Raw genomic sequence first — 21,139 nt, forward strand, 5'->3', positions numbered from 1 at the left:
TTCTTTTAATAAAACTTGGTGCTGGGCTAGTTGGTGATGCATTCTTTAAAACTGATGATAGCGCTAAAAAGGAACGGACACACGATGAAAAGACGACACGACGACGAAGAAAAGCTACTGACAACTGGTTTATTTTTCGACAAAATTCTATATTTAAAAGAATCACAACACATGCGCACAACCGAACTACACCAGCCTTCTTTATCGCCATATCGAAAACAATGTCATGCACGCGAAGCAAGATGATAAAACTCCCGAGCAGCAAGAAGTGAACACATGACCAATTGAAGAAAAGCCATACCGTTATGGTTTTTCAAATTTCCCCAGAAGTGAGCACTCAGCCGAGTACAAATTTATTGAAGCATCGCTGATGCACAGACCCGCCTTTTTTTGTATGTGGAAAGCTTCCAGCAAAACTCTAGCTTTAGCACTTGCACTTCTGCCCAGAACCTTTGCTTCTTTAAACCGTGGCACGCACTCGCAAACCATCACATGCGAAACTAAATTCGCAAGTTTGTCTTGTTTTGTTAAGTTTTGAGAGTGTTCCCTTAAGCAGTCATTGAGGCAACGCCCCGTCTGCCCGATATAGCACTTGCCGCAGGACAGGGGACAAGGTATACCACTCCTAGGGCACACCTGACGAAGACATCTTCATGCTGCTTTTTGCAACCGCGCTGACCTTCACCGCAGATGCGGGGGCACAGCCTCGCCAACTTGTTTGGCGCAGAAAAAACAAGCGGCACGTTGTGCCTGCTGGCCACCTTTTTGAGGTTGTATGAAACCTTATGAAAGTAAGGCATCACCTCAGGTTTGGTCTTCACGCGTTCAGGTGCAGCCTTCATTCGTCGGGGCCCAAATTTCTTGAGGAGGGTATCAGCGACAGCTACGAGGACCGAGCAAGGGAAGCCTGCAGCCAATAGCCTGCGAACCTGATAGTCAAAGCTAAAAAGCATTTCGTGCGGGTACGACTTTTGAAGCGCCGATTCCATGCAGAGCGATGCAATTGCTCTTTTCACGGTCTTTGAGTGAGATGATTCATAGGGCAAAAGTTCTTTCTTTGCACGTGGGAAATACGCCCAACAAGTGTGTCCCTTAGTTATCCTCAGCCTGAGGTCTAAAAAACGTATCTCGCCATTTTGCAGAAGTTCATGGGTAAAAGCCAGGCCTTTACCATGGTCATTAAAGGAAATTAAGACTTGTCGTACAGAATCTTCAAAAGAAATGTCATTACGATCTTTCAAAAAGATAAAAAAATCGTCGACAAACCTAAAAAACTTTTAAAACCGGGCCTCCAATAAAATCTCGATCCAAAAGGCGATCAACATGGGCTAAAAGGATGTCGCACAAGATAGGTGCAACACAGGACCCTATACAAATGCCATTGCGCTGCAGAAAAGGCTGCTTGTCAAAAAGGATAAAAGTGACACTCAGGTAAAATTCTAAAAGCTTTAAAAAATCATCAAGAGACACTCCTGCTGTGGACTGAAAAGAGAGTTCGCCTGAATTTTCGACAGCTTCCTTCACAGCAACTAAGAGTTCAGGTTGAGGGACGGAATAAAATAAATCCTCAACTTCTCAACTCAACTCCAAACAAATCCTCAACTTTCGGGGAAATTTGAAAAACCATAACGGTATGGCTTTTCTTCAATTGGTCATGTGTTCACTTCTTGCTGCTCGGGAGTTTTATCATCTCGCTTCGCGTGCATGACATTGTTTTCGATATGGCGATAAAGAAGGCTGGTGTAGTTCGGTTGTGCGCATGTGTTGTGATTCTTTTAAATATAGAATTTTGTCGAAAAATAAACCAGTTGTCAGTAGCGTTTCTTCGTCGTCGTGTCGTCTTTTCATCGTGTGTCTGTTCCTTTTTAGCGCTACCATCAGTTTTAAAGTTTGCTTCTTTCGTTAGAGCTCCTTGATGTTGGTACCCTTTTCCTGTTTTGTTCAGCCTCAGATGCATTCAGTCTATCTTGCTTCTTTTTCTTAAGGTCCTCCTTCCACCCAATACTTGCGCCAGGCACCATTTTCACTGTACTGTCTGTAATGTTAACATTGGCTACACCACCTGCTGCTGAAACTCTATCATACACTATTCTCTGTGTAATCACATTCTTTTTTCTGGTTCTCTACAAACCATTCTTCATTTACACAAAAACCTCCTTCGACAGCAGCATTGCCATGGGACATGGTGAAGATGATCTTGACAGGTAAACAACCCCTTATGGTTTCGTGAGCACAGCTCAAACCACACGGTGTCCAGCCTTTGTGCCGCCCTATCAAAGTTCTCAGAGCTCAGCGAACAGACTTGCACGTAGGATCGGTGCACCCGCTCTGCTTCCAAGCCGGTCAGCCACCGGTGCTCTGAGTACTTCCAGTGCAACTGCTAGTCGTTTTTTTGCCAACCTCCACTGACAAGGTGCAGGCCACATCCAAGAAACTCACTCCTGTCATTAGCCTTTAGTTTAGAAGTGACCTTTCCATAACTTTCTCTGTGAGCACACTTTCAAAAAGAAATGCATTCCTTCTTGAAAGTAAGTAGTGCAAGTTGAGATGGTTTTGCAGCTTTTCGAAGTTCATTCTTGGCAGCAAAACCAACATCAGAAGCATTGACAGAAACAATGTTTTCAGGCTTTTCCAAATCTGTTTTAAACAACTTGAAGAGCGTGTCAGTAGTGTGCAAAATTTCTTGCTTAATGATCAGTTCCAACAGCAATCGTGGGACAGCTTCCAAAGCTGCGGAAAGGAAGGGGTCCATCGTATTGTCCATTTGAAATTCGGCTTGGAATGGCTGAAATTCCTCAGCCCCTGGTAGCGTGAAAGCCAGTTTTGCCAGGAGCATTGTGCCAGCGACTAGCCTTTCAACTGTGGTGTAGCTGGTGCATGTTTGCTTGCTCTTGGCTTTAGATGAACACTCCACATACTTTATTAAGTCTTGAAATCCCCATGCCATTTTCAAGCCATTGTACAGCACAGAATTTGAGAAGAAACAATGTGCTTGCTATGATGCAAATGTAATCAGCACAGCACGCTGGGACACACTTGAACAAGTTATAAATGCTACACAGAAAGAATACCAAATCCCAGCCAGTTGGTGCATGGCCTGTTTTGAAGGCACCATGGACCGACCACATGCAGGACAGAGCTTCCAATGTCCAGGATTTGTCGAATGTCATGACAACAACTGCATTCTTCCTTAAAGGATCTAAGAAACTAGGAGTTCACATTTGGTCCATTCATTGACACTTGCAATATCTTGTGCTTTATGTTCCCTGTGGCTTTCTTGAATGTAAGTGCCAGGTCTTCAGAACAGGTGTGGCTGAGAAACTATGAAGTCAGGTACTGAGCTTTTACAGTAGCGTCAGTCGGATCCCAGTACCTCACCAGCACATCCATTCGCTCTATCTGCACTATTTTGTTTAGCGATTCATTGAATGCTACAGCTATGTATGGTACCTGATAATACCTAGAGCTGATAGTACCTTCTTTTGAAAGAATGGTGCAATGCCGTCACAGATGGTATATACAGCATTGTCTTTTCTCAACTGCACTTTCATGGCAATTTCACAAGACTGGAACATCAACAAAATGGAGGGATGCACAAATCATTACAGCATTCATGCACCATATGATCTCAGCTTTGTAACATCTTTCTTCAATAGAAAGCCACATACCGAGATGTGTGCAGGAGTTGAAGTAGCAGGAGGCATTAAAGGGAAGCTGAAGGGTTTTCCAGAAAAAATGAGTGAAGAGCTGTACACAATGTTTTTCAACTCTCCGAATTCGGATATTGCATCGAAATTGAGTGAAAGAAAGCGTAAACAGATTTTATTTCGATGAAAACTGCAGCAGCAAACTCGGGGCAGCTCGCGCGCCTCGTTTCCGCCTGTGAATGGTCGGGCACCTCGTGATGTCAACAATGGTGTTTGTCCGGACCGACCGCTGCCGTTACCCATGAAGCACGGTGCAAGGTGGTTTGGCGCTGTTTTGTTGAGACGGTTATGGTAAATTTCGCGAGCTTGCGTTTCTCTGAGGAGTTCGGCATTGCTCCGTAGATGTACGAGCCGAACGCGAGGAACTGGCCTCTCCAAGAAGCAAAAGATGCTGGTAGCAAGCAGTGCTTTCGACGGGAACAAAAGTGAAGTGTTAGCGTCTCTTCGTGTTAGAAATGTTCTTTGGCGACTATGTTTCTTGCAAAGCTGCATTCAGCAATCCAGTGAGTTCGTTTCTGGGCAAACAACTGTACTGTTATGTTCCTGCATGCCTCATCGCGAAAAGTAGGCGGGGATGCGATCGCCGGCATTTGTGCACTGCCCCAAAGCTGTCGGCAATCTACACAGATGGTTTACATGCGGGAAAAGTTTCCCGGCTCTTGTAGCACGTGTAGTGACCATCAGCGCGCCATCCGCAATCTACTCGTAACCGGAGCTGTAAAGGTGGCAAATTCCGTCGGCTACGTGAGACAGCCAGTTTCTCTCTGTGCGCAAGAGAAGGGGAAGCGCAGCGTCCTGGTGTGCGCCGGCTTTCAAACACGCACAAACTTTACACTTGCAATGCGTTATGGTAGCTGCATGTAGGCTGTTTCACAACATACGTGCGAATAGAAAATTAACGGCGGTTTGCAACAAAACCGGCATCAAGGCTGGGAGGATAAACATGCACTTTCCGTTCAGCGTGCTGACACGAAGGAGCTAGCAGTAAATCAAAATGCAGGTTTGGATGAGTTCGTGTATTCATAAAGTCTTCCAAGACCAGTTACCATTCGTCTGCCCGCACCTGTCCCGTCTTTGTGTGTTCGTTGCCTCGACCTTTTCGCGCTGCGTTTAGAAAGCCTGCTAGCAGCAAGTTGTACTCTCACTCATTCACACATTATTGATAAACTCTGGTAGTAATTGCTGTCACGGAAGTGGGTAGAGCACAGCACTGTTGTTCTTGAGAGCTTGAAATTCTTTCGATTCACAGCAGCCTCCCACTTGGCTAAAAGCTTCTTGACTTGCGGGAAGTAATGGAACATCGAACATTGTCGCGGCCGCTGGTGTTCGTGCAACCGTAGGCTGCACAGAATTCCAGCATGATCGGCCCACCACTTCAATTGATGCTGCGCACGTCAACTACCACTCTACATACATACAAACAAAGGAATGCGGGGTCGACCGAGGCACGCACACAGAAACAAGCGTGGTCAGGCACCATCGCGTAGACTGTGAAGGAACGAACACCAGTGTTGACGTCACTACGCCGCGGTTTCTGGTCTCCACTGGCATCGTCAGTGTCAGCAGCAGCGCACGGCGTTCGACGCGGGGGCGGAGCGACAGCGCAAGTTTAACCGACGATTACGTCACTCCTAAGTGAAAAATCCCCCCAAATTTTTCCTGCATGCTTTATAAGGTCCCCGCATCCGTATATGAGCGTCTTATTGAATTCGACAGACTCTTCACCTTCCCTTTAATGAGGGGCCTGCTCTCTTGGCTTGGCCTAAACAACCAGAGCACAGGTGTCTGGGAGCTGTTTTCCAGTGCCTTCATGGCATTCTTATGCTTTGTACTTGCAGCTTGGCTACATACCGCGGTTTTAAAGCGCAGCTCTTAGGTGGCTCTTCCTGCGTTGAGCGTTGGCCTCTGCATTGGCGTAACCGACAGAATGAATGAGCGAAGGATGAAAGACGACGATAGTGAAAAGAGCACGAGACATGCCCCACGGCAGCGCCCTGCTACGAGATGGCGCCATAGTAGTATGCACTGTCACCCAGTCACCGATGACACCATTACTAAGGCATGCAGTGAGTGCATCCACAGATACCATACATGAAAACAAAGCGCTAACACAGGCTTCGAACCCAATGTGCATGTGCTACTTCGCCTGCGCCATCGCTGTTAGAGAATGCACTTCGTGCGAGCCACACATTCCTGTGTTCACGCTTTCTTTCTCAACATTGAGCAACGCAACCAGTGGAATACAAAACACCTAAAAAGCTGCATTAAAATTTCCCATTAGGGAGTACCGTAATTGTTGGTGAATTTTTACCCATGTTTCTTAATTGAAGTGAAACGTCTTGTGGCACACACTGTGCATTGTGCACTATATATATCGTTGGGCACAGGCTTAATCCAGCTCGCGAAGTCGGATATGTTTGTTCAGTCAGCATTGAATGAGCCCTTTGTTGACTGTGACATCGTTACTTTCAAGTCTCTTCAAAAGCAGCTCAGAAAAGTTTACCGCAAATGCCCCAGTGACGAACAGAGCCCAACATGCACAAGCGCACCCATGGGCACATGACAGATTACCACAGTATGGAGATATAACAGTGCTCATCCGATGATGATGACAGTTGCCTTTTAATCCCTTTGCAGCTGGCTGGTTATTGGCACCACTTAGTGGCAATAAAAAAAACTGCAGAAAGAGCTACGATGTACGGAGTCGGGGATCTACTGCACAATTCCGGAGGTCACGAGCAGCAGTGCCGTTGCTGCATGTGGCCTCCTAGATTGTGCTCATCATTCGAATGATCTTACTGGCCAGTTTCCCCAATTTGGTTACGTTTTTGTAATTTCCCTGACAAGTGCCCAAGTTTTCCAGACATACTGAGAATCTCTGATAATTCCCTGTCTTCCCGGTTGGTAGACACCCTGGCTATATTTTGTAAGAATGGTTTCCCCCAGATTCTATTCCTTTATCATTTCTCCTGATAAGCGGCCAATCCCAGCAATGGCACACAATCCAGCAATGGGTCCATTGCAATCCAATGAAAAAGGGCAAAAATAATGAAATGAAAATAATCATTACAATATACAGCCCCTACACCCAATTCTGTTGTAGCACGAAAGCACGAAGACAGAGATGAGATATACAGGATGAGCACTGACTCTCAATTTGAGATTTTATTAAACAAGATCGTACATAAGTGATTGCCACACACAGAAACAAAGAACCAAGGGACAGGGATTAATCCCCTCTTCTTCCGTATCGCTCCGAAGGAAAACTGCCGTACCAGTCTTCAATAAAGTTTTTTTCTCTCTCTCTTTTGGAAGGTAATTCTGCATGTCTTATTTTTTTCTGATTGCGAACGTGGGGGCATGCTATATTTTTCTTTTATAAATTGGCCACATATTACATTCAGGTGCATTTATTTTCCTTAAGGGTGTGCGAATATTTGGAACTTTCAAGTAATGAATTAAACAGTATGCTATTTGATTCGGTCTTCAAATCAAATATTAACTACACTGAAACCTTGTTAAACCATGGTTGGCTGGAGCTGTACGTACTAAACGGTAGCACTGCTTAACCGAAACAACATGCGATCGCTCACTTACCTGTCAAAAACGGAACTCAGAGAGAGTAAGATGTAAGGGCAAGCACATGCAGTATTTATTCACTTCGTGCGACGAAAGTCTTATTTTCGTTTCATGCCGCGGCGGCCTAGCAGCAACGAAAGTGGCCTCAAACTTACTGAAGGTGCAAGCCAGCTTTTCAGCCAGCCCCCTCTTTTTGGCAAACACTCACATGGCAGATTCCTCATTGCATTGATATTCTCCTTGCACGGGCGTGGTAGCACTGCAGAAGTTGCGCGGCGCCTTTTTCATTGTGGGGTGTTGTCCTCGTCGCGACGACTGCATTCATGAGGCTGACGTAACGCGCAGCTTCTGCCACTGTTGGGCCTGAATCGCCCATGCTGTCGCTTTCCATGTTGTCTTCATCAGTGTTGTTAGGCGACACTTCGGCAACAACAGAGGCAACGACGACGAAAAGTCTAACCTCGAAGCCAACATCTTTTCGCGGTCGTAGCAGCGCTGCTGAGCAACTTCTTCGCATTTCAAATGCCACACACCGTAGTCAACATTAGATTGCTGTCGCGTGCCAGGGCTGATTTCTTCGTGCCACGTTCAATAGCACAAACGACGTAAAATTTTTCTTCTAGGCTGAGCACTCGGTGTTTTTATCCGAGCTTCAACATCGAGCCCCAGCTTGCACGATGCCCCAACCATGGCCACAACGCTCTCTGACACGATGTTGAAATGATGTGGCTTCACGCGCAAACGCATAGGACACTTGGAGGTCATTTTTACGATCTCCGAGGCTTGTTCTGCAAGGACGTCCAATGGGGACGATGCACTGCCTTGATTGCGCGACGAAAAATGGAAGCACTACGTGCTAACTGATATGTACGCAATAAGTTGGTACGGTTTATGCGGATACAAAACACCTTACGTTCAATGCCTGCTGAGTTGGAGATTTGATTTTACTACTTTTAAAACGAAACTACTGTTTAAGCGGGTACGGTTTAACTAAGTTTTACTATTCGAAATGCTACTATACTATTCGAAGTACTATTCAAAATATTCGAAAATGTGAATACTTTTCGAGTACTTTTATAGTATTTCAAAATATCAACTGTGGTGAATTAAACATAAAATTGGAGCAAAAGTATGGTAAATTTTTACCCCCACGGGCATAGTATAGAAATAAAACATGAGAACTTGCGTAGTGGAGCAGGCTATGCTACTTAAGTAGCCATTAAAGGCTCTAAATCGATCATTCGCATTGTATGAGGACACCTGCACATGCAAAAAACTACTTATTTGCTCCTAATTGCAAAACACATGCGTCTGATTTAGGTCTACTGCAGATTAAGTCAAAAATCTTTCAATACGCTGACAATACAGTGCTTGCACTTGAACTCACTGATTATTGTACTGACATTAAAACGTTCCAGGCAGATATAATTGAAGCTATTGACTGGTTCTCGGAAAATTTTATTTTTTTTAAACCTTCACAAAACAAAACTGACATGTTTTAAAAACGCCCACAAAACAGTTGCTTTAGTTCAACCACTGGACTTACACTCATCCCGTTGTTACCCATGTGATTGCGAGGCCATGCAAATAGAGTGAACAGTTCAATATCTGGGTATCGATTTCGGCCAACACCTCACTTGGAACGAGCCCATCGTTTACCTCTCTAGAAAGATTAGGGCCATTGCGGCCATGTTGTATCACCTTCGGGGGAAATCTCCGCTTCACCTTAGACGAGTAATCTACACAGCATTAGTGAAACACGTTTTAAAATACGGTATCACATTATATAGAAACTGCTTGGAATATAAGAAGCAAGCATTAAATGCCATACTAAAACAAATCGTGAACAGTATATCTTACGATACCAAATTACACTCAGTTGACATGAAAGAGAAATACGATGAGTTAGGCATCCTACAGATTCGTGAGCTGTTTTATCTTGTTGTGTTGACACGGTATTATTATTCAAATGAATATAAAACTCCTGTAAAAAATGTTACATTGAGGAAAACAGAATGTTTTGTTAAACCACGGGCCTATAGTAATTATGGTAAAAATATGCGCAATTACTATGCACCAGTCATGTTTAATGGAACTCCTGATGATCTATGTCTTGCAAGCAACAAGAGAAAGATGACGACTGGTTTAACTGGCGATGACTGGTGCGTAAATTTATTGCCTTGTGTATAGCTTGTTTTGCATGTGCTATTTTGTGCTGTCAGATTTATCGGTGATGTCGTGTATAACATAAAATTCAGGTATATGAAGTTATTTTTTTTAAGAAGATTCTCCACCTGCTGCCTGAGCAGCCAACAAGCACAACATGCTTAGGCAGGTCAGAATGTGTGTATGTGTATGCTGTATTGACAAATAAACTTTGAAACTTTAATGCTCCATTTGTGCTTTTAATAAACAATGTTTCATTACATGCTATGTAATGAAAGAAAGTGGGATAGTGGGATGAAAGTGGATAGTGGGACTTTAAGAATAGTGGGATGTGAACACTGATTTATATTAATTGTGATAATGGCTTTTAATATTCTAAAACTAGTTCTATTTGCACAAAAAATCACTATTTGCACATCCCTAATTTTCTTACTTTAACACATTCACTGTGGTATAGATCACGGAGTGGTCATGGCAGTTATTTGCCTTGAGTTGTTGTGCAGGGTTTTTCTGTAAAGTGCAAGCGGTATCTTCCCCAGCAATCAACGAAGACAAACATTTCTTGTTGCTTTTAGCCTGACATGTCATGATACCATCTCTCTGTACCTTGAGGTACTTTCAAAGGAGCACAACTCTGTGGCAACTAACCAGTGGGCCACGATGCACTAGAGGAATATGACAAGTGACCCACCGGTGGGTCACCACATACAGGAATCGAAACTACACAAAGTGCTGCCACCATGAATGTGTAAATATAGTATTGAGGTTGCATAAATATTTTCACATACCTCTTTTGCTCCAAGCATGGAGGCCATCATGGGAAGCATAATGTCACTGCCGACACAGAGGCACACACTGTCCTCATTGATGACCTGAAAATAAAGCAGATCCTCATTAATAAAATATTAGGCGAACAGTGATAACGGCAGGGTATAAAAATCAAAAACCACTTTTGTGACAACAGTGTAAAAGCAAATCCTAATATTATAGTATAAGCTTCGTATACCTTTTGGAGTACGGCAGCATACTTTGCATGGCGAGAGCGGTCACCAAGTGCACCTATTCTGGTACGGCTCACATTGGCATGAAGAGAGCAGCGGCAGAAAGGCACTTCAGGAGTCTTAGCTGAGCGACTGCAAATATGGCATTTACACCATTTGAACAAATCACTCTAATTGCATCAGGTTATCAAATATGTGCCACTAATAAAACATAGAATTGCTAATGCCTTAGTGCATAGGACAGTAACAGGGGTGTCCCAACCAAGCATTTTCAAGACACTTTCTTCATACAATATAGCAAAATCACCCTGTACATTGGAATCGACCACTTATTTTCCTGCTCACGCGTTTATTTCAGCACCTTACCTGAGAAAAGCTATCTTATGCTATAGTGTAACATTTTGACAATTAATGAATACCACATTTTCAAGCTGCAAATAGAGAACACTAAACTGAAGCAAGGTAAATTCAATTTATTGGTCAAAGCCAAAACAAAAACAAAACATTACAAAATTGACTTCTGAACACTAAGCACAAAAATGTTCTTTTGTTTGAGAATTTCTTATTACCTTGTAATGATAACTATTGTGCAAAAAAATAAAACCCTCAGTCTCACTTCTGTGCTGCAATTTTAAATCTTTAGTAGCAAAAACTTCAAAAACAGAAAAAAGCAAATCACAGTCACTAATTATCATCTACAAAAACATGTTCGATTTTGTTTAGCGTACAAAAAAAAGTGAAAAACAGTGAGGTACAATCTGCAGTATTCGTGCCATGTTCTGCACAAGTGTCAGGTTTAATAATGGCTGCCACTTGTTGCGTAACTGAGAAAACATGCAGCACTACAGAAAGAATTCGGGTGCTCTTTATTATCATTTTTTTTTTTTCAAAGCAACGCTGCGACTAGTAAATTACAGTGGCTTACTGGAAAGGCCATTCGGCAGCTAAACATCTCAGGATTCGTGGAGAATATTTGATCAAAATTCAAGGACAATTGAAGGATTTCAAGCATGTCAAAAGTCAAAATACAAGGGGGGGGGGGGGGAACAAACTTTATTCATACCCACACGCTGAAAAATGGCAAAATCTCCGTTTTGGCTGCAATTTCTTGCAGCTAAGCTGATGCTGAGTTAGACATGCTTCACACTCCTCAAGTCACTTTTCCAAGTTGACCTGCCCCTTGTAATGATGTCAATCACCTTCTGGCATGATGGCTAGTAGTGTCCAGACTTCAGCCAAAGATACTCATCACGTTAGTGCCAAATAGCTGAGACTTACTTTTCATCAGGCATTTCTAGAGCCTACACCCTGAAAATGGAACCATGATGACGGCGGTGTGAACTAGCAAAACAAGATGGTGGCATGGCTTAGCCGCTTGATTTGGCTTTTTCTAGCTCTACGATAGCAATGGCGACTTAAACAAGCCTCAAGTTGGTGGCTGTGGACACACCAAATTGCAAATGTTTAGCCACACTCTCAGAATAAAATACTAGTACCATTTCTTGATAGACAAGTGTACTACGTATGTGCCACAGGGAATGTGCCACTCTACAATGATGAAAACGATCCCTTTCTCTGATTTCTCTGATGTCGAGCGGAATCGAATTTATGTCACAAGGGTTCCTCAAGAACAGTAACCAGATGCATTCGCAGTCTGCGTCCTCAGTTCACTGGGTATGTGCTGCTTTTCAACGAACGCTTTTCAGGCCAATGCTCTAGCGAGCTCCACCACAAATACACTGGGTATGTGCCGCACTTCAATGAACCTCTCACCAACTTGGGTCACTAAGTATGTGCCAGTGAGTGTGCAGCAAGCGACGGAACAATTCTCAGGGTCCGCAGGCACCGGTGCACCATGCCTCTTGTCTCATAGACCTCGTGCGAACTTCTTGGCAGTGCCACAAGATGGTGCAGCGTGTCCAGACAGAAGCGAGAGAGAAGAGCCAGTTGCTGCATGACACGTTCCTCAGCGTTTGCATGCACTTCAAAGGCCACGTGCAGGTTTGGTGGCGTTGGCACTAGATGGCACCGAGTGTTCTTCGGAAAGTGCAAAAGAGGAGTCCTGCTGTAGTACATGCCTCATACATAACTTGTTTTGATGGTGGCAATACATTGTGTCACTACAGTAAAAGCTCGTTAATTCAAACTCCACAGAGATGGTACGAAAATTCGAATTATAAAAAATTCGAACTAATGGAAGTCAGAGAAAAAAAATTGCTCAGTTAAGGCGTGTATATAGTTCAAGTAGCATGAGTGCACGTGCGCACATGCTATATCACGTTGGCAAGAACAACAATGTCTGTAGTTTGAAGCACTGGCGCAGGCAAAGTAACTGGATGCGGCCAATGCGGTCCTATGTGCCCGACATTGAGATGACTCTTGCTCCATTTGCGCATTTGCCGTGCAGACCCATAATACACTACATGATGAAAAAAAGAAAAAAAAAGAAAAAAAGGTGCCCACGTCGCTTCGCCGATTGTCACAGACACTCGTTGAAAGTGTTCAAAGCGGCGCATGGGTAGGGGATCGCACATGCTCCAAAGAGAACAGCCGGCGGCGCGCGCGTTGAAGTCTAGAGGGGGACGGCATTTTGGCAAGCGTGACAAGCTACAAGCGAAGCGTGCCGAAAACGTCTGACCATAAAAACGCCTTTGCATCGCCAACGCGCTCCACAGGAACAAGAGCTGCGCTCTAAAATGCACCCGCGAAACGCACCACAAACTGCTGCGACACTGGTCTCCAAATCTCAATGGCTATGCTTTTTAGTACCGCGAGCTCTGATAAACATCATGGCCGCCTTATTCCAGACATCACCTGGTGCTGCTTCTTGGCAGAACACCTCGTAGAGAAAGAGCATATCCTCCAAGATGCAACAGCAACATGTAAAGAACAAGAGCTGCGCTCTAAAATGCACCCGCGAAACGCACCACAAACTGCTGCGACACTGGTCTCCAAATCTCAATGGCTATGCTTTTTAGTACCGCGAGCTCTGATAAACATCATGGCCGCCTTATTCCAGACATCACCTGGTGCTGCTTCTTGGTAGAACACCTCGTAGAGAAAGAGCATATCCTCCAAGATGCAACAGCAACATGTAAAAAAAAAAAGAGCCATGCAGCGCTGCATTTTTATCTCGAAGGTTTTGAGAGAGGGACAGAACCGACCTGCAACAGAGGCGTTGCCATGCGCGGCCTGTGCGGCAATGCCAGTGTCGCTAACGTGCTCCCGCACACTAGCACATTCCCCATCCACAATGGCACGGAGCTTAAATTATCGGTGGCGGAGTGGATTTCAGTGCGAGTTAGTGGGATGCATTACATATTGCTTTCAATACATTGTTGGATGGACCCCAGCGGCTACTCTGAATTATCCGAAATTATGGATTAACGAGTTGTGAACGAATGAGCTTTTACTGTATATTTATTCAGTGCTAATGCATTACCACTGACAGTCATTGTGAAATGGGATCTGCCAGAATTTTTTTACTTGTGTAGCACACTTCTTTAATTTTCAGTTACCAGCAATTTCATTTTTCTATAGCTCAACGCTCCTCGCTCAATGCACCCTCTGAGGCGGAATCTTACAAGAGTTCGGAAAGCGAATGGTTCACTTCGCCACTTGTGTCACTAGCCCGAGGTAGAAGAAGGGGAGGACGCGGCCAATACACGATAGGGTGCCACCTCTGAAGTGCGCGTCATCATATTGTGTGCTTTTCAAAGAACTGCAAATTGTGTCTGCTTGATGATTAAATCTAAGATATAAATTTACTATTATCTGGCAAGTTTTAAAGCATAAGCATGTGGTGCCGGGCGTTCATGCAGTGCTTTAATTTATTAATGTCATTTTCTTTTATTCTCGGCTGACAGGTGGTATTGCAAGCGTAAACAAGTTGGCTGAGCACAGCGCCATGTCATCTGCTACCAGGAGCTTGCATGATGCATGCACCAGGCATGCACTGCCAGCACTTCCTAAGTAGCGAGTGCAGCAGAACCGTGTACTGGCTTTTAGGACCAGCTTTATTTACTAACTGCCCATCTCAACTTTCCTTCCTTTTTTGCCCTATGTCATCGGTTTGAACATGACTCACCTCGGCACTGCCGTTATCTCTGCGATCTGCCTTGCGTCATGTCACATGACAGAAACAATGAAATATGAAATCGAACATTACAATATGCGGGCTCCGCATTGCCTGCACGAAGTAAAATCGAAAAGCATGGTGCTGACGGAACGCGCTGTACTGTGACATTCAGAACAAAAGCATGGCACTCTCGAACTAGAGCAGAAATAAGAGATCAAGAGCAGAACAAGAGAACTAGGCAGCCAAATAGGAGATCTTCCCACTCTTCCCGCCCAGACTCTGTAGTGTTATCACCCGAACAATGCAAGCACTGGAGCTGCCTGGATTCAACCCTTTGGGCTACTGAATGGCAATCTGGGAGCTATGGACACTAGCAATAGCAAGGGGAATTCGATCTCACCATGCAAAGACCTCCTTGACACTGACCCAACCCTTCTACCAGTCAACACAGTAATTGCGAGAGCAGCTTCATGGACAGTGTCGGCAACAGAGATCTAGGCCATTCCAATTATTGCTTCACTTTCAACAGACCTCTGGAAGCTGCAGGCCGGTGGTGAGCAACCGCAGTGCACAATTCCTTTTCCTTCATGGAAGGGCCACTGGTACGCATATACCCCCCTCTCCTCCAATTCGTAGCGTAGCATGCAAAAGGTCTGCTTAGAAAGCCAACAATGGTGGTGCAAATAATTTTTCGTCATCTCTTCGAACGCATAACACTCTTCCAGCCATCGTCGATACCGAAAAAGCAATGCCGAGCAAACGACAAAGGTAAACGATAGCCTCCGAAGCAACCAATGCACATGCATGCGACGCCCATGTGTCTTCGAGGCACACACAGCCAGGGTCGCAAGCCAACAGCCGAGCCACAGCAACCGAATGCAAAGCAAACTACCTATTTGTTGGTTCTTCTCTTAGCCGATGGGTTAACTTTGAAAATGATTGACAGATGCATAATGTATTCATAACTTGCCGTGCCACCTCGTGGTCTCTGACAGCCGGTGACGCAAGTACAATTCTGAACAATCACATGAAGCTAAGTGAACCATTTGCTTTCCTAACCGCTAAAAGATTTCACCTCTGGTCCCATTCTGTTCACTTCACTTCTTTCTTCACATTCAGCTGCTTTGCATGCCGACTTTTTTCCTTTTCTGTACCTGACTTCTTCACTTCTTGCCTCTTGTTCTGCTTGTCTCTACCCAGTGGATAGGGGTGTGTGGATATTGAAATTTTCAAACACAAATAACACAAAAATCTGTCTGAATATTCAATATGTGTGTAGTATTAAGAAGTTGCAAAACGAGAGGTAACAACAGTTTTTACTACCCTTTTAAAATAATTTAATGAAATTGTATTTTGCTAGGCTGCAGCAGGTTAAGGACACACTCACTACAGGTAATCTACTCATTACAAATTATCATGCAAAAAAATTAACTGCTCGACATGTTCAGAAAGTAAGCTGTCTCTATGCGATGTGACAATGTTTCCGTGAGTAGAAAAGACCCTTTTACTTGCAACTGAGGTGGCAAGGATGGCTAAGTACTTCTGGGTGAGTGTGCTTAAATGTGGGTACTTGAAGCAGCCAATGGACTGCCATCGCACGCAACAATCCTTGCCCCTGCTCAAAAGAGGCTTTTCCGCATAAGTCTTTTAACTTCCCTCTCAGGGGCAGATACCAACTGTATCTTTTTCTGTCATCGCTAGATCGCCAAAAGTGCTCCATACACTGGATGCCACCAGTGGACTGGAAGGAAGCGCTGGCATGGCAGACCCCCCACTGGGTTCCCCATCAGCTGCCTAGAGCTCCCTTGTCAAGTCTTTCAGCCAGATCATCTGACCAGAAGCCTGATAACTGTGGCCTTAAAGTGCGGATCAAGAAAGATGGCCAGGCTGGCCACTTTGCTAAATTCGCACTCCGGTGAGTTGACAAGCGCTTGGTCGCGCGCTGTTGCAAACGCTCGTGCCATGTACCGCGTTGGAACTCTATTGGTAGCTTGGCGTCAGTGCGGTGCCGAAAACGTGCGTAAGACTGCAACTCCACTTTCTAACAGAAAAGGGCCAGGGCTAAATTTTGCGACTGTCAGCATACCCCGACTTGCCTTTGCAACCTTTGAGGCAATGCAGCATTCCTAAAATAATTGGAATTTCAAATGACAATGAGGGGTAGTTTTCAGCCCCAAGATCACAACTGAGTGAAATAAGGGCTCCACTGCCTCTACAAACTCTACCACATCTCTCCACTTTACAGATTTAAAGGCATCTATGCTTGTGTCTGAAGTGGTTAGCTTAAGTGTGATGGAATGAGTTCAAGAAGCCTTCGGAGCATCTTGTGTCAACGTTCTGCACAACATGGAGCACGTCTGTTCGGCTGCCTCTGCAGATCGTTCACTCTTTTCTATGCACTAGCGCTATGCTTTTAGTGTCCTACAATTGCTTTCACCTTGTTGATCGCCAGCTGCAGTGTGTACATGAAACAGGCTTGCTGGAGCCATGCCAATCTCCTGGCAGCCGCTCGGATATTGTGGCCGTTGCCCGTCACGATGTACCTCACACAGTCGGTTGGTATCTTCTAGTTGCAATGGCTGCTCCAATGAGCTGGCAGTGTTCACAGCCGTGTGAACTCTCCGGCATATGTCAAGTGTTTGAAGAGAACTTTTTCACCTCGAACTTCACCATAAGGAAATGACACGCAAGGCTAAAAAAGCCCTCACTGGCACATAACTTCCAGCTATTATTCGTAAAAGCGAGAGTATTTGCTCTGTCTTCATGCCTTTCGCAGCTCATATCTTACCGCTTTTGTGTCATTGTTCAGGCATGATGTGCACGCATGACAATTTTGTTCGAGATCACAGACTGTAGCCTGGTACAGCTGCTTTTTTGAGTGCTTTGAACCCTCGGTTTTCTACAAAGCTGTAAGGCTGAAGATCTAGGGTGAGCATCTCTGCCACTTTCTGGGGAAAAGCGTTTTCTTTCTTCTGAGACAAGGCTGCTTTGTCTGCTGAAGTATATAATCCAGTGTCGGTTGACTCTTCGACGTTGTGTTTGCGGTGGTGTCTTTTTTGTACTCTTCCGTCAATGAAGGGCGCAGTTTCATGCGAGTTCGAAGGCTTGTGGTTGTTCCCATCGGCGTTTGAAGAACATGTCTGCACGACCTGCACCAAGCTGTCAATGACAAGTCTTGTGTAGTATCGCCAAAGAAGACTTTTTCCAGCTTTCTTTTCCTGCTGCTTGCTCAGCGGATCATCATCTGCAGTTCTGCACGTACATACATTTTTCTCTTTTTAATTGCCAAACATTTAAGAATAGTTTAGGTAACCTTCTTGAGATACTTATTTTATGTATTTATTTATAGAATGCAAAAGTACATCACATATTGTTATAAAAGAGCCACAGAATAAAGTTTGGTAAAAAAGAAACCGAAACTGCTCCCGTCTCACAGGCGTGTGGCAGATGGAACGAAACAGAGCATAATGCATACATCATGCGAATTTCTCAGTGAATAAACATTCATGTGCATTTCTCAGTAAATAAACATACCCTTAGGAGAATGTGTGGCAAGTATACAATTCGTTGGTTGCTGAAGTATTCACAGTATATCCGAATATTCAGGAACTTCCAAATATGCATTTCTCGAATTGAATACACTTCAAATAAGGGGAATATTTGATTCATATTGGAAATTTCGCATATTCACACACCCTCACCAGTGGCACATACATATTTTGGAGAATTAGCCATGAATGCACACATACATAGTGTCACATGCCTAGTTGCACATACCCAGTGGCCCATGCTTAGTTACACATACCCAATGGCACAAGTTGTATATTTGGGCACATACCCAGTGACCCAAGTAATCTTGAAAGAGATTAGATAGAAATATACTGCAAAGTGAGCAAAGTTCCTAAAGAATGCTGATCGCATTAACAATGCTTAGAGGTGCCGGGACATGGATAGACAAACACACAGATTTCAAAGTGACCTTACAGCTAAACATTTCCTATGAATCTAGACACGGCAAGATGACAATCTGCAGCCTTGTAAGACACCCAACAGCTATGCATGTACAGTAAAACCTCGTTAATTTGATCCTCATTAATTCGGAAAATCAGATAATTCGGACTCGTCCTTCGGTCCTGGTAGGAGTATGCAATATCTAATGCAATGCAACTCTTGTTAATTCGGACTTATTTGGCCGCTCATCGTTTCATTCAGAAAACTCTTGGAGCTCAGCGAGCGCTGGAGCGTCGCAGATGTGCGACACAAAGGAGCTAAAATGGCATTAGGGCCCTAGCAAACCACAAAAATCCATTGGATGTACCACAAAAGTCCAAATATCCAAGACATTTAACGACATCTAGTTCACATCTCTAATCTGTTCCACTAGTACATTGCAGTCAAGGGTCATCCAAAGGATGTTGAATGTCTTCGTGATTTGGACATCTCTTACACATCCAAAGCTTCCGCGCATTGATCGTACACTGTGCGTTGTGGCTAGATGAATGCACCATACAAGGAAATTGTCTCTAATGCCTAACAACGAGATCCTAGGAAAGGAAGAATCATGCAGTTGTCTGTTCTAACACTGTGGCTGGGCATTTACTTTGTTTTCCCCCATCATGTGCATGTTCGAGATCCTATGAGAGGGAGAATGTGTTCCTGAATTGCAAAATATCCATCTGTTCATTTTGAAAAGATTCAAGTTGAAGTATTAAAGGCCAGCATTTCAGTTATAACCGCATTTTTTTTAAAGTGGTTATAAGTAGCAATTTTGCACAACCTCTGCATGCACTGTTGAACACTGTGTGTCGAAAGCCACAACTTTCGATTTCGTTTTGCAATTTTTTTCTCATACATTAACAGTTTTTTTCCCAGTTATATCTATTAGTACACTGTCAAAATATGTAATCTTTAACTTCCCAACATATTTGGACAGATTATTAAGAAAAGACAAGCTTGAACTCGCAGTACCTTTGACTTCACATCACCACGGATATCAAATCAGTACGCACCTCGACGCAAGTGCAGGCTAGTGTGTTTCATTGGTGTGTCTTTTTGACTTTTGTTCGGTTGACCATGGCCCAAGTATGTATATACTAGGCAGAACTGTACATCTGCATCCTGAAATTTAGAGCAGTGCTTCTGACTACTATTTGTGGTATGTTTGTTTGCCTTGCAGAGCGCTTATGGAAATTTCCTTAGGGCAATATTTTGGTATTTAATTTTCAGACATGTTTGTATCACTTGGTTTCTAGTGCACGTCTTCAAGTGTCAGATATATTTCTCATTTGCAATGCTTATCTCCAAGTCTCTAGCAACATTATGTTTTTGGGTGTTTAGTAGTGTGTGAACACCAACAGTCGTGGGTTTGACTTCCATCAAAGGTTGAGGGTTCGAGTGCCATAATTAACTATATATTAATTAGCAGTGTCATATTAACATTGCCCCAATTAAACAAAATGTGGATGTGACTCCCACCAAAGTTCAATGGTCTGAGTGTCTTAATTAACGTTGCCCTATTAACCCCAGATGTCATGGGAACTCGACCTTTATCAACTTTGCCCTAATGAAAACTAAGGCCGAGGGTTGGAGTGCTGTAATTAATTTTATCTTAATTAGCAGTGCATTAACTTCACCCTAATGTTGTGGGTTTGACTCCCACCAAAGGTTGAGGCTGCGAGTGTTTAACTCCACCTTAACTGTGCCTTAATTAACTTCGCTCTAATTAACACCAAATGTCATGGGTTCGACTTTCGAGCTTCACCATGTCAATTGGAATCCAACTTAGAGATATGGCCGCTTCACACATCTCCATATGGGTTTGACTTCCACCAAAGGTCACACGTTAGAGTGTCCTAATTAACTCTATCTTAATCAACTGTGCTTGATTCACTTCGCCTTGTTTAACACCAAAGTCGAGCCCCAATTTTGGTGCCATTGGATTTTGGTGCCATAACGCCAGACCTCGGATTTTTTTACCCATGAGCGATTTAAGGATTTTGCCCTAACAACAAAGATACGTCATGAGTGTAGCAATCTGTATATTGACATTTACGTGTTTAAATGTTAACATTTCAAACAAGGTCACCAGCTACTTGCTGACAATGGTGGTAGCTGTAGCAGTAGTTTGGTTCAGCAGATGTACCATTGAGGATAAATGAAATGTGAACAGCGAAGCATGTGGCCGAAGCATAAAATAAAGGTGCAGTGCATGTTGTCGGCCAGTCATTATGCACGTGCGTGGGAATAGGGTTCTAGCACAGAGTGTGGTGCTGCTCACCCTACTGCAATAAATGTCACCCATACCTTGTCTGAAATTGTTTTCTCATCCCTCCACGGCAGTGTCATTCCCACCTGGCAGTACAGTGTTATGGTGGCTAGCGCCATTGCTGCGTCTGTAGCATGATATAGCTGGCATGCACCCAGTTTCGTAACATCTGTTGCATTGCTTTTGTTACCACCATCAAAACTGCCAGTGTCTAATCGTAATTTGAATAGCACCAAAAATGTACTGCACTGGAGGAGGAACAGCAGCACTAGCCACCTTAACAGTAATCGCAGATAGGAATGGCAGGGCGAAAATACAAGCTTCAAACAAAATACAGGTTACA

General features: G+C 44.0%; 1 protein-coding gene across 13 annotated transcripts in view; it reads right to left on the reverse strand.

Annotated features, from left to right (window-relative positions):
• The window catches only part of LOC135915887 (protein arginine N-methyltransferase 7-like), a 143,401-nt gene that overhangs the window by 22,119 nt on the left and 100,143 nt on the right, over positions 1 to 21,139 (reverse strand). For all 13 annotated transcript variants that reach the window (XM_070528600.1, XM_070528599.1, XM_070528604.1 and 10 more), the window contains 2 exons: positions 10,459 to 10,585; positions 10,241 to 10,324 (listed from right to left, as the gene is read on the reverse strand). In XM_070528600.1, the coding sequence (XP_070384701.1) occupies positions 10,241 to 10,324; positions 10,459 to 10,585 (211 nt within the window). The remainder of the gene's footprint in view (positions 1 to 10,240; positions 10,325 to 10,458; positions 10,586 to 21,139) is intronic.

The sequence above is a fragment of the Dermacentor albipictus genome, unplaced genomic scaffold, assembly GCF_038994185.2.
Source record: "Dermacentor albipictus isolate Rhodes 1998 colony unplaced genomic scaffold, USDA_Dalb.pri_finalv2 scaffold_13, whole genome shotgun sequence".
Lineage (NCBI taxonomy): Eukaryota > Metazoa > Arthropoda > Arachnida > Ixodida > Ixodidae > Dermacentor > Dermacentor albipictus.